Below are 15604 nucleotides of genomic sequence, written 5' to 3' on the forward strand. Positions count from 1 at the left end.
ATTATAAGTGCAAGAGAACTATTTTTTATTATTTTTCTAGAAAAAATTGTTAAATAATTTTTTTTTTCATTTTTTAATAAAATTTGAATTTAGAAAACATTTTTTTAATAAACCACAACGGCTTCAAGATTTAATTAAAATGATTTTATTCTGTATGGAAAATTCATTTTGAGAATGAAGAAAAGTAGAAAGAAATACTTTATAATATCGTAAAATCCTGTCTAACAATATAAGTATATCCTTGATATATTTATCAACGACTAAATGAACCATAGCTATATATATATTTGTATAATAATATTTAAAATTTAGCTTCTTTAATTAATTAGGCTGTATGTGATCACTTTATATAAACCTATATATTATTAATAGAATTTTATATATTAAAATCGTTCTTATATATATATATATACATTATTTATACTTCTTTTGTAAAAAAATAGTCTGCCTTTATTCACTAATTAAAAGAATAAAAAATAATGTATCTTTAAAAAAAAAAGTGCCAAAATCTTATATCCTGTACTTATAATCGATATGCCATGGCCAATAATTTTTATGCGCACTTCATTTCACTTATATGTATATGTATATTATACGAATATTGAATTTAATTTCTGTAATATAATGGAAAATGTAAAATGATTTTAAGTAATAAAAAGAAATATCCAATTAATTTTATTGCTTTGTTTAAAAAAAATATTCCATTTTATGTCAAAATTAATTAAATAATTTTTTGCAGTAAATATGTTTTCAAGAATATCGCTATCATTTTTAATGATGACATATTAACAGCATCATCACTAATTTTTGTTTTCAAGAATATCGCTTTCATTTTTAATGACGCCATAACCAATAAAAAAAGTACTGATATTAGTACTGATTTTTTGTTATTATTTTTTTTGAGGCCCACGTTGGTATTATTAATTACTTTCTGTGACTTTACCGACCGAGGTGACGTAAACGTTAGACATTTATATGGCCATTTACTGGAGAGCAAACAAACCGGCTAAATTATTAATGGCAGTTATTAATAATTAGTTCATTAATGATATTTATAATAATAAATATGGTTTTATTTTGTTGTATTGTTGGATGTCGACAGCGAGGTTATAACCCTGATAAAAAAGTGTCATTTTATAGAATTCCAGCTGTAATCAGTGAAAATAATAGAAAATACAGAGCAGTTTATCTAAAGCAAAAATATAGAGTTAGTGATTTTTTTAGTCAAACTGCAGAACAATATATTCAATTGTCAAAACTCAGACAGGAAAAATGGATAGAAGTAATAAAACGTGGTGAATTGAGTGATTCACAGCTTAAATCGTATCGAGTATGCTCAAGACATTTTATAACAGGTAAAAATACATATTATTAAAAAAACGTAAAAAATGACCTATAAATGTATCACTTTCCGATACATAACCTCTAAATAATATTTACTAATAACAATGTAAATTCGCTAATTTTTTTTTATAAAAGTATTATATAAAACCATTGTTTATAAATTTGAGGTTATGTTAGAGAGGATAAATATATTTTTAATTGTATAATTATAAAAATATATTAATAAATCAATTTTATATCGGAATTATAAAAGAAAATTTTTAATATTTATTTTTTCAATTTAAATAAACAATTTTTTATTTTATCAAATTTTTTATTTGTACTTAATATTTTACTGTATTAAAATATTTAAATTAGTATGTATATAGTAAAAACTAAAGTTAAATTATAAATTTAGATAAAAATTTCAATATTTCGAATATTATTTGAAATAAATAATTTTGTTTAGGACGTCCAGCTGAATTAGCCGATATTGAAAATCCAGATTGGGTTCCATGTAAGGATCTTGATCTTAAAACTAAAAAAAAGATATCTAAAAAAACTAAAAAAAAGGTTTGTTGAATTGTCTCCAATTTAAATTATTATTTATTTACTTTTTTATAATTAAAGTAAATCAGGAATCATAGAATTTTAAAACATTTATTGATTGCAATTTTAATCGTACTTCAATTAAATCCTTTTAAAAATTTTACACCATCTGAATTACAATTCACACTGAATTGAATCAACATTGAATTCATATAATCTATGTCTATTTTAAGTTATGGAAATTGTAATTAACATTTCTTATTCATCAACAAAAATTCATTGGTTCTAATTAGTCTTAAATTTAATCGATCTATTAAAATTTTAATAAATCCTAATTTTTATAGGTAAAAATTTTTTTAAATATTTTTTAAATTTAATTTATCAAAATTACAAAATCAGTTCAATTAATTTTAATTTTAAACAACCTTAAATTGAAAAAATCTATGCTTTAATTTATGAAAATTTTAATCTATTAAATTCTAATCGATTTGAATTTCATTTTTTTGTATTGATACAAAATTATTGATAGAAATTTTGATAGATTTCTAAATTGAATTTAAAGAAATTTCTAATCTTTAATGAATTCAATTTAAATTTCAATAAAGACAAATTTTAGTAGATGCAAATTAGTTATTTTTTTATTTTTATACGTTTTTGTCATTTATTTGGCACATATTTTTGGAAAATAATTCACCTTTTTAATTATTAATTATTCCCTCTGTTATAGGGAAAGGAAATAATTATCTTACACGATGGTGATCACCTTTACAGTAAAAGAGTACGTTTAAAAATTATTTATATTTCAATCCAATCTTCAATTTTATCAAAAATAATCTAAAATAATTAAAAAATAACCAATCATTTCATCCTATGTAATCTAAATTAATTAAAATTAAATTTTTCAAAATTTTTTAATTGAAATAAAAATTCCAATTTACTTTTAATTTTAATTATAACTTTAAATTTAATCAAATAAAATTTGAATAAATTTCTATTTTAATTATTATAATTAAAATATCAATCAATTTAATTTTTAATCGACTCAAAAATGAATTCATTTAAATTTCAATTTAACGAATTTTTTCGATTAAATAATTTGTTCAATTAATTTAATTTTTAATAATTAATTTAAATCATTGTTAATTTTTATTGATAAATATCGTAAAAATTTCAATGTTCAATTATTCATCCAAAAATGTAAAGATTTTAATTTTTAAAAAAAATTAATGTAAAATAATCTCTTATGTTTTTCAGGTTTATTTAACATTAGAAAATAATTTATATCATATAAATTATTATTTACATAATTTTCCAAAGATAAGTAAATTAATTTTTCGTAATTGAATTTTAAGTGCAGTGATCAGTGAAATTTTAATCCATCACAATTAATGTATTAGGAGCCAATTTCTTTTTTTTCTGAAATTATTTAGTCTCTAAAATTCTTATTTTATTAATTAAAATTTTTAAATCAATTATTTTTAAAAAATTTTAAATATTTAATATTTTATTTTTTGAAAAGTTACAAAAAATCTATATTGAGGTTTATTTAAAACAAAATTATTTGAAAAAATTGTATAAATTTATTAAATATAATATCAATTTTTTATGAAATAATATTTATTTCGTTTATTTATTTTTTTTTGATCTTATAATTGAGCTGTCGGATCAAAGAAGGGCACATAACTAATGTAATTTAAATGGATTATGTGCCCTTCTTTGATCCGGCAGCTCAATTAAAAATCAAAGTATGAATATTTAAAAATTTGCGTAAATTTTGTTTTTCTTGTTCAATTAAAGAAAACGTAAACAAAAATATTTTCTGTATTCATTAACTTTCAACGTGTAAGCTATAAAAAATATTAGCATATCATACATAAATTTCAATCAACGGAAAATTAGATATAAATTTAAATTAGGACATTTGGAGAAAATGTTTAATGAATTTAAAAAGTAGAAATATTTTTGCAAGTTAAATGAATATAAAAATACTAAAACGTTGTTCAAAATCCTGTTCTTTTTTTAATTTACAGTTAAAAAATAATTACACGTTATTTAGTAATACTGTTTTTATTTATTACTAATTTTTTATCTATGAAATTATATAAGTTTATTATCAAAAAATAAATAGAAATAGAAAGTTTAATAGAAATAAAAATAAAAGGTTTTTTAATCGCAAAATTGAAAGGAAATTTCCTTAACAGTTAAATTCTGTCGATTTTTGAAAATAAATATATACAGGGTGATTTTTATGTTCCAGACCCCCTAAAATTTTTATTTTTTTATTCCACTTTTTTTTTATTTAAAAAATGAAAAAAATGAGATTAAAATAAATTTTTAGGGTGTCAGGAACATAAAAAATCACCCTGTATATGCTGTGTTTATGTATTCTGCATTCTTTTGGAATAACTTAAGAGACGAGCCTCCAGAAACTTTATATCACGTAAATATCATTCGTTTATGTCGTGGTTTTCTCTTCATTGAACCGGTATTACAGGTTTATTATTGCGTTATAATTAATTTATTTATCATAGTCAAATGGAATTCAGATAAACAAACCTCCAACATTGACCAATCAGAATAGAGATATTTTTGATGTGCCTCTTATTTAAAGAACATCCAATTTCTAGACAAAAACAATTATATTTTGTTTGCATTAAAGTCAACATCAACGAGAGAAATTCATTTTTAATAAAAGAAATTAAGAATTATTTTTTAATTTTTTTTTTTTAATCGGAATTAAATACAAAAAAAAATGGTGAGATATAAAACACACCAAAAAAAATCGAACATTTTTTAATATTATTAAATAATATTATATTTATTATTCTTATATTTATTATATCTCATTTAGAAAAATGTTTATTTGCATCAATCATATTTTTTATTGAATTAAGCAAATGAATTGATAATGAAAGAACCAAATTTTTGTTTGGCTAAATTAAAAATCTGGTTCATTCAACCAAAATTCTTTTATTCGATGGAAAAATGTATTAAATTATTAACTATTTTTAACTAAATATTTATTTAAGTTAAATAAATTTTATTTAAAATAACCAAAAAATTGTATTTTAAAAAATAATATTTATTTCAAACATAATAATTATTTTTCAAGTGATCAAAATAGAAAATTTGAAAACTATAAATTAATTATTTTTTATATAGAAAATAAATTTATTGTTTTACGATTTTAATTCTAGATTTCTGTTTCTTTCGAAATAGTTTTTATAATTTTTGTTTATATTTTGTATAATAACTTATATTAAAAAAAATTAATTTTTTTTATTGAACCATTAACATAATTAAATTTTCAATTCCATTATAATTTATATAATATTTATATCAAATAACGATTTTTCATTTCTTTTTCAGACTACATACACCGATAAAGGACCAAAGGTATTATTTATATTTTGTATATTCATTTTTACATTAGAAAATAATAAAAGTCATTCATTATTATTGAATAAATATTTCGACCAAGATTCTTTTTTTATAATATTTTTTTTACACTCCTTTTCCATTTTTATTTAGGTATTTTTTTTACATGGCTTTAAACGACAATGAAATATAAATTTACAACATTCTTTTTTTTTTATTATTTGAAAATAATTTTATTTATGTATTTCATAATAAACCGGACAAGATTCTAAATTTATTTAAAATTATTAGAATTTTTTTTAAATACAAAGAAAATTAAGATCAAATTATTTACATGTAGTTTTTTTTAAATAATTTATTATTTTTTTAAAATATTTTTTATAAGTGCGTGTTTTTTGTATTAAAAAAAAATTTTTTATAAATATTTTAGCCTGAAGGTGGAAAATTTGTCTGCTTTGATCATATCAAATTCTGGGTTGGAAATGCCTTACAAGTAAGTAAATATATTAAATAATTTTTTTTATTCTACATCACTGTAATAATTAATAAAATGGATTTTTAATATCTAATAACATTAGATATTTAAAGTAAAATACTTATTAACTAATTAAATTTTGTAACAATAAAGAAATCGACTATTTTTTTTAATGTAAATCGACTAAAACGACTTTTTTTGCGCCTTAAAGTCGATCCGAGGCCTGATATTGTTTTTTTTTCAATTTTTTACATAAAATATAAAGAAGAATATTAATGCTTTTTTCTATATAAAAAAGAAAATTTAATTTTTTTTTAGGCCTCGAGCTTCTATTGCACCAGACTTGGTTTCCAACCATTGGCTTATCGGGGTTTGGAGACAGGATCGAGGAGTACGGCAGCCCACGCAATAAGACAAAATGACGTACGTTTTTTTTTTACTAGTTTAACTTGTTTTTAAAATTTGCTTTAGAAATTTAAATATTTTTTTTTTTAAAATAAACAATTTTTAATAATTGCGTAAATTCGAAAAATATATATATATATTTTTTTTAAATTTGTTATTATTTTCAAAATACTTAAATTTTTTTCTTCATCCAATTTATTGAAATAGACCAAAATATTTTTTAAATAAACTGAATTTTTATTTAATACAACTCAAAAGTATATATATTTTTTCAAAATAATAATACATTAAAAATAAGATTTTGCTGAATGAATAACACACACCAGAAAAAATTTCTCATTGCTTTCAATATTTAAATTAAAACTTTTTGTAATTATTAATAAATTTTTTTTTTTTTTTAGAAATTTCGACGAATTTTCATGGTAAATTTCAAAACAAAATTAAATAAAGATTAAATAAAGTTTCATTAAATTCATTTAAATAAATATATTCTGTTAAGTAAAAATTCGGATTACTATAAATTCTGCTGTATAAAATTTGCGTTAAATCAAAATTCAATTAACTAGAGAATCTGTTACAAATCATACGTATAAAATAACTGTAATTTAATTTTTTTTTAACATTTCGATAAGCTTAATTTTTTGGACGAAATATTTGAAATTTCTTCAGAACACAACTTTTTATATTTTTTTAAAAAAATTGTTAAGAAAAATCAAATTTTGACTGTTGTTTTAAATTTTGTATCTAAAATGAATTTTTTATTTTGTTGTTATAGATTATATTTGTATTTGAATCCCCTTACGAACCAGACCATGAGGAAATGGCAATACATCATTCTCAGCACGGCGATGGGGTCCGAGATGTTGCTTTCAGAGTAGAGGATATTCACTCAATTATAAGGGTAAGCATTTAAATTTCAATATGAATATATATGTATATGCATTCAATTTTTATTTTTCTGGCATTGCAAAAATATTTTGAAATTTTTACAAAAAATATTTACATAATAATTATTAAATTAAATTAAATAATTATTAAATTATTCTACATATATATTTTATTTTATAGATCGCAAAAGAAAAGGGAGCAAAAATTGTACAAGACATTACCGAAGAAACTGACGAATATGGAACAGTATTGCTTGCAACTATTCAAGTTGTATGTATATTAAATTTAAATTTTTTAAATTTCCTTTTTCAATATTTCATAATAATTATAGTCGATTTAAAATTTTAATTTTTCACACAATTTTTTTTTTTGGCTAAAATATTAATGAAGATTTTTCTTTTTTAAAAATTAAGTATGGAGACACTCTGCATACATTCATTGATAGAACAAATTATAATGGATTCTTTTTACCTGGATACAGAGAAGAAACAGCCAAGGATGAAATAGCAGAATTATTGTGAGTTTTAACAATTTATTTATATTTTATAATAAAATATTTTAAAACAGAATCAATTAGTTTATTATTTTTTAGTCGATGTAACACTTTATTTTAAAAAATAGTACTTTTTTTTAATTTTTAATTTTCAAAATGGAGAAAATTGAATATAAAAGAATCGTTATTTTTTTTGTAGACCACCAATCAATTTGAAATTCATAGATCATATTGTTGGAAATCAACCTGATAAGGGCATGGAACCTGTTGCTGATTGGTATGTAAAATTTAATCATTAAAAAATAAAATGAAAATTTTTCTAAGATAAAAAAAAATATAATTATATATTTATTTATAGTTGTATCGATTTTACAAAAACAAGTTGTATTAACTAATTTTTTTAATGCATTTTTCTTCAAAAAAAAGACCATTTTTTCTTTAAATTTTCTTTCCCAATTTAAAATGCATCTTAATAAATATAAAATTACAAAATATAAATTCATAAAATTTGATAAATTCAGGCCTCGGATTATATGACTTTTTCTGACTTTTTTCGACTTAGTTTAATACCAAATAAAAATATTTGAAGAAAAAATAATTAGAAAAAACGTTGAGAAACGTTAATTTAGTTTTTGTAAATTAAGAAATTTTTTTTATTTTTTTGTACTTGGAAAATACTTAGTTTTTTTTTTTGTTTTGAATTTAGAAAAATTGTAATTTTTTCTGAACTTGGAATTTTTTCTTCTTTTACTTTTTTTTTGAACATTTATTCAATGTTTTTGTTGCTTTTTTTTCATAGGTACGAAAAATGTTTACAATTTCATAGATTTTGGTCTGTTGATGATTCTCAATTACACACTGAATATTCAGCATTACGTTCTATTGTCATGACAAATTGGGAAGAAACTGTCAAATTACCAATTAATGAACCAGCACCTGGTTTAAAACGTTCACAAATTCAAGAATATGTCGAATATTATGGTGGTCCAGGAGTTCAACATATTGCTCTTAACACGAGTGATATTGTTACTGCAGTAAGTAAAAAATTACAAATTAAAATATAAAAAAAAATATTCTAAAAAACAAATATTTTACTAGATTGTAAATTTACGCAAAAGAGGAATGGAATTTCTTACTGTTCCCGATACATATTATGATTTGTTGAGGACACGTCTACAAGATTCTTCTACAAAAATAGCAGAAGATTTGAATATTTTGCAGGTAATAAAAAAAAAAAAAAACTAAAATTTAAATAAAAAATTTTCTACAATTCAATAGAACGTTCAAATTTATAACAAAATTAAGAAAACAGAGAAAACAAAATTACAGAAAAAAATATAGAAAATTTTATATAAATAATAAATTTAATAAGTATATTTTTTTTCTTCATTTTACAGAAATTAAAAATTTTAGTTGACTATGACGAAAATGGATATTTATTACAAATTTTCACAAAAAATATGCAGGATAGACCAACTTTATTTATAGAAGTTATACAACGACACAATCACAATGTAAGTAGTGAAATTTAATATTTCAATTAAATAAGAACTTTTCGTCATTTTTTATATTCTTCTTCGCCAGGGTTTTGGAGCTGGAAATTTCCAAGCATTATTTGAAGCTATTGAATTGGAGCAAGAAAAACGGGGAAATTTATAATTTTCAAACATCACGCGCAAAAAAAATTTTTTTTGTTTAAATTTTACTGAATAAATGACAAAAAAAAATATTATTAAGTGTAAAAAAAAATAATAATTCACAAGAACTAAATAAAAAGATTACAAATTTATTATAAATACTTGTACATAAAAATGTTAAATGTCTTTTTTTTTAATAACTGATGAAAATAAAAAAGTTATTTAAAAATTTGTTACTTTTAATTTCTTGATAACTTACGGAAAAAAATTTGTTTTTCTAAATCTTTAAAATTAAAAAAAAAAAAAGGAAACAGAATGCAGATAAATCCTAACGAAAAGTCTCGATTATTATATTAAAGTGAAAGAAATTCAATTTTAAAATTGAAAAATAAAAAGAATTTGTATTTTAGAAAAATTATAATTATAGTTTGATTGACAATAAAATTTGCTAAACAATTGTTGGAAGAAATTAAATTTTCTTTTTTTAAAAATAAAATTCTGAAAAAAATACATTTTTAATTTAATAATAATTTTACAAAAAATTTTTAATCTTTCGTCAATAATTTTTTTTTTTTATTAACTGAGGTAACTTTAAACATAAGATGTTTTATATCACTTAGTGGATAATTACTATTTCTTATTGCATCTAAAATTATATATAAGATTTTGATACCGTGGAACATATTACAAATTTTTGGTATATAAATTTACATAATTTTTTTTTTTTAAACGTTTACTTATTTACATTATAGGTCATAGATTAATTATTATTAAAAATTTTATAAATTAGCAACTGACTAGCATTTTTGCATCACTTCAGTCTGCTATTACAAATAATCTTAATGTAATTGCGCGCAAAGTGTTGTTCGCTATTAATTCCTATTAATATGAAATATAATTGAAAAATCGTTTTTTTTTACATATAAAACTGGAATTAATAACAAGGAATGACATTATATTATATTACATTGTTGTTTTGCACTTGACAATTATATATAGAAAATAAGTTGACTTAGCCGAGAGACTAGTTATTATTATTACTTAAAGAAACTGATTTATTTGTTGGAATTTCATCGATACTATGAGTTATTCCATATGGTCTCAAATGATAAATTAAATATTCAAGAACATACATCATATTCGGCGACACATAGTGAAATGATATGGCACTATCGGAACAACAATTTAAACCATTTTCAGTATCATAATAAATATAGTTCCAATACCAAAAGTTTGAATCACGTTGACTTGATATTAAATGTTGTTCGGGTATAAATGGAAAAAATCTTCCACGACCCAATGGATCACGTGAATCCATTGCAACTACATTTATATTTTCTAAACATTTACCCATTTCAACATCTTCAGCTCCGCCATTATCCTCGCGACATTTTGTTTTATTGGGTAATCCTTCAACGACAAATTTTCTAACAGCCTCTTTACTAAGTACATAACCCGCACCACCGCTCATATAACCTTGTTTCACGTATGGCTTAAATCTACATCCAAAATACAATGGAGACGCTGAACTATACGACGATAACATGTATCGTAAATTTTCTACTATTACATATCTGAAAACAATTAAATTACAATTAATAATTAATGCCGCGCATCATTATTCCATTAAAATTATTAATTATAATTTTAAACAATTTTACAGAATTGACACAAAAATATTTGAATTTATTTATTATTGAATAAATAATATAATAAATACAATTAATATAATTTATATATTAACTTGAATTGTTTACAAAATCAATTATTTTCAATAATTTAAAATAAATTCTTAAATTACATGATTTAAAGTCTAAAGTTTTTAAAAAAATTTTCAACAATTCAAAATTAAAGTTTCAATTAATAATCTCCTGATATTCAATTATTATTTTTCAAAATTTTAACTCGAACTCTTCTAAAATACAATCACTCCTAAATTTTCTATGTAAAATTGACATTGTGGAATTCTATAATAATAATTAATTAGAATTTTTATTTTAAAGAATTTCATTAGAAATAATTATTTTTTAGACAAATTTTCATTTGAAAATTGAAAAAATACTTACGTGTCATCATCAGCCTTGATGAACCAGTCAATATTATCTTTATAATGCTCATAAGAATATTTGAATGCTTCTTTTGTTTTGCCCCAAAGATTATTCCTTCCTTCTTTAACAGGTAATGCTATTGCAGGTAAACTGTCGTCTAAAAATTATTTAGATCCAAATTTTATAATATTAATATAAAATAATTATTGCCGCAAAAAAATTTATTTTAAACAAAATGAAATAATTTTTTGTTTAAATTACCTTTTTCTGAACTCATAAAAAGAAGAACATTACATCGCTTTCCCCATGTGGCTTTCACATGTTTAGCTTTAGTTTGATGATTCTTTGGTCCAGTCATTATCCAACAGAGAATACGAACTTTCTTTGCTAACTCTTGTGCTACCTTATCTTCATTTCTATGAAAAATTTCATCTTTCTCATGAAATTTAATATCCGTATCTGGTTCCATCTAAAATAAAATAATTAATCTTATTTCTTCAAAAATTCTTTATTGTCCAATATGAAAATGAAGAAAAATTAAAATTTACAAACTTATTGTTTTTACAATAATTGACAAAAATGAAAATTTTTTTTATATAAATGTTAATACAAATTTATTTTTAACTAAAATAATAATAAAAAAAAATATTTTTCTTACGTTTAAAAAATGTTCAGTTAATTTAAAAAATAAAAAAATTTATAATAAAAAATTTACTTGTAAGTCAACATCCGGAAATTGATGTCCATTGTTGGATGCTGGACCACGAGGCAGCCAATTAAATAGATGTGATATGTCTTGAGTGGCTGTGATGAGAAGACATGCTGATAAAAAACCAAAAACCGTTCCTACGATGAGAGTTAGAATGAAACGTTGTCCACCTCTACCTTTAGAAATAATTTTCTTTTTTCAGTTAAAATTTGAAAATTATCGGAAAAAAATTATATATATATATTTATTTATTTATAATAAGCTATTTATGTAAATTGAACATTTTGAATTTTTTAATTTATAATAAAAAATATTATATAATTATTAAAACAAAAAACGGTTTTAACAAAAAAGAGATATTTTTTATGTGACGCTCCGCGACAAAACGCACCTTAGCTCCCAAAAAGTTTAGGTCATATTTAGTGATAGTTTAACAAAACCAAAAAAAGATTTTATTGAATATTTTGTATGTAATAAAGTCTTAAACATCAATGGTGTGTATAAAAAATTTATCCTTTTTGTATATTTTCACTCCAAAAATAAAAAACATTCTTTTATCGCGGAGCGTCGTATTTTATTATTATTATTTTTTACTTATTTAATACCAATGTCAAGTTTGGAAATAAAATTGCAGTTTTGAAACACTGAAAAAAAAATTCAGGTTAAAATTATATACTAGATGAAAAAAAAAATGCCTATATTTAGTTGAATAAAACTTATAAAACATTGGTAAAAAGGAAACAAACTTTTAAAATGTCATGAACAAAAGTAACGAAAATATAAATGATAATCTCTATTTAAGGACATTAAAGAAAGAAAACAATGTTTTTAACGTTTCAAACACGACTAAAGTTTTACTCGGAAACTGAAAAATTTCATTGAAATAAAGATAAGACATGAAACGATTAGATAAAATAATTTAGCTATTAGCAGAAAGTACGATGTATATTATCAAATGATTTTTTATAAATTTAATTATTGTAACTCTTTTTTTTTGATAATTTTCGTTGTAATTGAATAATTGTAATTTCTTTACTCTATAATTAAATATTAAAATTATAATTTTATTAATAAAATTTTGTTCAATTGTAACAAGCGTTGATTTATTTTAAAACTGCAGTAAATAAATACAAATAAATAAATAAATATTGTGCTAATATGGCATTAGTAAATAATATTAAATAATTTATAAAAATAAAAAGAAAATTTTCTTTTCTCAGAAAAGTAGCTTTTATAGTTTAATTTAAAAACAAAATTTTTTTTCTTATCTTACCATTAATTCCTGGCAGTCTATGCTGAACCATGATGAAATAAACAAATATTTACCAAAAAATCAATATACACTATAAATTTTCCTTTATTCTGGCATTTTTCCGAAATTTTTTCGTATTGTACTATAGAATTAATTTAAAATTCACTGAAGTGATTTTGTCATTTTGTTTGCTCACCTAAAATCAATTAATTTCGCAATTAAATTATTTAAATTCAAATACTAAATTAATATTTTTAATTCTTGATAAATATTTAATTATTATTTATTATTATTATTATTAAATATTTTTTATTAATTATTACTACATATTACATCATGTAAATAATTAATTTAATTAATTTTTTATTAAGAATTATTTGTAGATATATTTTTATTAAATTAATATTTCTTAGATTGACTTCAATAAAAAAAGATTTGCAAAAAAAAAATTGTCCACTTTCTTTTTTCTTTTAAAGGTTTTCAAGTCTGATTTATAAAAATTAATCAAATTTAAATTTTCGACAAACATTTTACGATATTCAAAAAATATTCCATTTTTAACAACTTTAAATGATTTTTAAGATTAATTCATGGAATATTGTTGAGTGAAATATTTAAAAGAATTTTTAATTCTAAAATTTTCAAAATTATTAATTTATATTCAATTAAATTGGAAATCATTTCAAAATAATCAAATAAAATGATTGAAATTAATTTTTTAACAAATAATTTATATGATCTTCAAATATTTAATTAAATAATTTAAATTACCTTTAAATATTTAAATGTATCTTCAAATATTTAATAAAAATAAATTAGAGATATCTTTAAATATTCAGTCAAATAATTGAAATCAACTTTTATTATTCATTTAAATATTTTAATTTATCTTTAAATTTTGCATTAATTAATTAAAAATATCTTCAATTACTCAGTCAAATAATTGAAATTATTTTTACTAATAAAATAAAATTGATTTTTTTTTTTTAAATATTACTCTAAAACAAATAATTTGAATTAACTTCAATATTTGTAGCTTTAAACGGATTTATAAAAAGTTTTTCTGACCTTAATATTATCTACCGTAAGGATTAAGAAAGACACTATCTAAATTTGAAGTCGAACGAAGATATTCAACGAAACGCGTTTGCATCAAGTCCTCGTAACTTATAATATATTTAAAAAAAAAAAAAAAAAAAAAACTCATATCTGAGTAAAATGGACATACACTATCGATTCGTGCAAGAAAAAATTAAAATTTCTATTGTTTATATGCAAAACTGTACATAGCTTTTTCTATGATTTAAATTTTAAATTATTTAACAATTATTATTTGATTTTCCACAATTTTTTATTATTTTTTACTAACAATTTTTTTTAAATTCCTTTTTTTTATAATTTCCAAAACAGTTCAATTCTTTTTTTTTTTTAATTTCAATAATGTAGAATAATTTTAAATCTAAAATAGTGCAAAAAAAATAAGCGCATATACAAAACGTATAATATATAATAATAATAATAAATATTAATTAATAATATAATAAATTTCATGTTTGATTTTTAATTTTTAACATATTTTAAAAATGCACATAATGGCAAAAATTTTAGGAAATAAAATCGTATGTTTGTTTAAAAAAAAAAAACAATAAATGAAAACATCTCAAACATATATGAATTGCTTGTAAACGGAAAATAATTATTTATTATGTAAGTATAAATTGAATTCTTTTTTTTAATATATATCTTCACAATGTATAATTAAAAAATCGAAAAATAATTTTAAAATTTACTTTTAGAAAAATTTTATTTTATTAAGAATTTAATAATATTCAATTATTTTTCTTAAAGATAAAAAAAAATATATTTTTTACAAAAAAAAAATAGTTGTAATTTCTAATATTATTTATTATATAAACAATATGTGTATAATACAAATTCTGTGACAAAAAAAAAATTTCGATAATAATGGCGTGTCATGATAATAATTAATGTGTTGCATTATAATTTTTTTTTTTTTATTAAAAATGTAATATAATACGTACCATGATAAAGATAATTGTTACAAAAAATGTAACTACTGTATTGTATATTATTTAAATTGGTTTTTTTATTTTAGAAAATTCTATATAAAAAATTAAACTGATTATTTATAAGCTTGTACATTTCAACTATTTGAATTTTCTATAATACATTATTATCGCATTTATGATAATAATATTTCTACATTTTATTTTCTTTTTACTGTATCGGATATCAGGCCCAGGGCGGCCAAGCTTACAATGGAAGCACGAAGCAGAAGATAACATATGATTGAAATAAAGGTGCAGTCACACTGACTCTAAAATTATCGAGTGAACTGACATTAATTCACACGACAAAAGGTGTAAATTTTTTCTTTTTTGCCGTCACATTTTGGATATTCCACTCAATGACATTGAGTTTGACTT

General features: G+C 20.4%; 2 protein-coding genes across 6 annotated transcripts; one reads left to right on the plus strand and one right to left on the minus strand.

The window, feature by feature from the left end:
• Positions 1-970: 970 nt before the first annotated feature.
• Positions 971-9380, plus strand: LOC127276863 (4-hydroxyphenylpyruvate dioxygenase). 3 transcript variants are annotated; one of them, XM_051297552.1, is made up of 14 exons: positions 971-1355; positions 1793-1896; positions 2600-2650; positions 5242-5268; positions 5681-5743; positions 6044-6148; positions 6906-7031; positions 7199-7288; positions 7432-7535; positions 7711-7788; positions 8311-8545; positions 8610-8732; positions 8909-9025; positions 9096-9380. In XM_051297552.1, the coding sequence occupies exons 1-14, from the start codon at positions 1046-1048 to the stop codon at positions 9168-9170; spliced, it is 1608 nt and encodes a 535-aa protein (XP_051153509.1). In that variant the 5' UTR covers positions 971-1045; the 3' UTR covers positions 9171-9380. The 3 variants fall into 3 exon arrangements, with proteins under 3 accessions (XP_051153509.1, XP_051153510.1, XP_051153511.1); XM_051297553.1 differs by lacking the exon at positions 2600-2650; XM_051297554.1 differs by lacking the exons at positions 971-1355; positions 1793-1896; positions 2600-2650 and adding an exon at positions 4227-4627.
• A 310-nt stretch (positions 9381-9690) lies between these two features.
• LOC127276864 (glycoprotein-N-acetylgalactosamine 3-beta-galactosyltransferase 1) lies at positions 9691-15444 on the minus strand. 3 transcript variants are annotated; one of them, XM_051297555.1, is made up of 7 exons: positions 15200-15444; positions 13179-13353; positions 12511-12549; positions 11912-12081; positions 11458-11665; positions 11215-11353; positions 9691-10722 (listed from the first exon to the last, which is right to left on the minus strand). In XM_051297555.1, the coding sequence occupies exons 2-7, from the start codon at positions 13207-13209 to the stop codon at positions 10173-10175; spliced, it is 1137 nt and encodes a 378-aa protein (XP_051153512.1). In that variant the 5' UTR covers positions 13210-13353; positions 15200-15444; the 3' UTR covers positions 9691-10172. The 3 variants fall into 3 exon arrangements, with proteins under 3 accessions (XP_051153512.1, XP_051153514.1, XP_051153513.1); XM_051297557.1 differs by lacking the exon at positions 12511-12549; XM_051297556.1 differs by lacking the exons at positions 13179-13353; positions 15200-15444 and adding an exon at positions 12652-12770.
• Between the last annotated feature and the right edge of the window lie 160 nt (positions 15445-15604).

Source organism: Leptopilina boulardi, unplaced genomic scaffold, assembly GCF_019393585.1.
Source record: "Leptopilina boulardi isolate dan_hultmark-lab unplaced genomic scaffold, ZJU_Lbou_2.1 LbouV2_155, whole genome shotgun sequence".
In the NCBI taxonomy this organism is placed as follows: domain Eukaryota; kingdom Metazoa; phylum Arthropoda; class Insecta; order Hymenoptera; family Figitidae; genus Leptopilina; species Leptopilina boulardi.

What these genes read in the sequence shown, in the direction of transcription:
- LOC127276863 (XM_051297552.1), top strand. Translation starts at nt 1,046, where the DNA reads ATGATATTTATAATAATAAATATGGTTTTATTTTGTTGTATTGTTGGA. An exon ending in CTAAAAAAACTAAAAAAAAG is followed by an intron (nt 1,897 to 2,599) that starts GTTTGTTGAATT and finishes CCTCTGTTATAG; the next exon opens with GGAAAGGAAATAATTATCTT. An exon ending in ATGGAACCTGTTGCTGATTG is followed by an intron (nt 7,789 to 8,310) that starts GTATGTAAAATT and finishes TTTTTTTCATAG; the next exon opens with GTACGAAAAATGTTTACAAT.
- LOC127276864 (XM_051297555.1), bottom strand. Translation starts at nt 13,209, where the DNA reads ATGGTTCAGCATAGACTGCCAGGAATTAATG. An exon ending in TAGACTGCCAGGAATTAATG is followed by an intron (nt 12,550 to 13,178) that starts GTAAGATAAGAA and finishes TTTTTTTTTCAG; the next exon opens with TGTTTCAAAACTGCAATTTT. An exon ending in ATCAAGGCTGATGATGACAC is followed by an intron (nt 10,723 to 11,214) that starts GTAAGTATTTTT and finishes AATTGTTTTCAG; the next exon opens with ATATGTAATAGTAGAAAATT.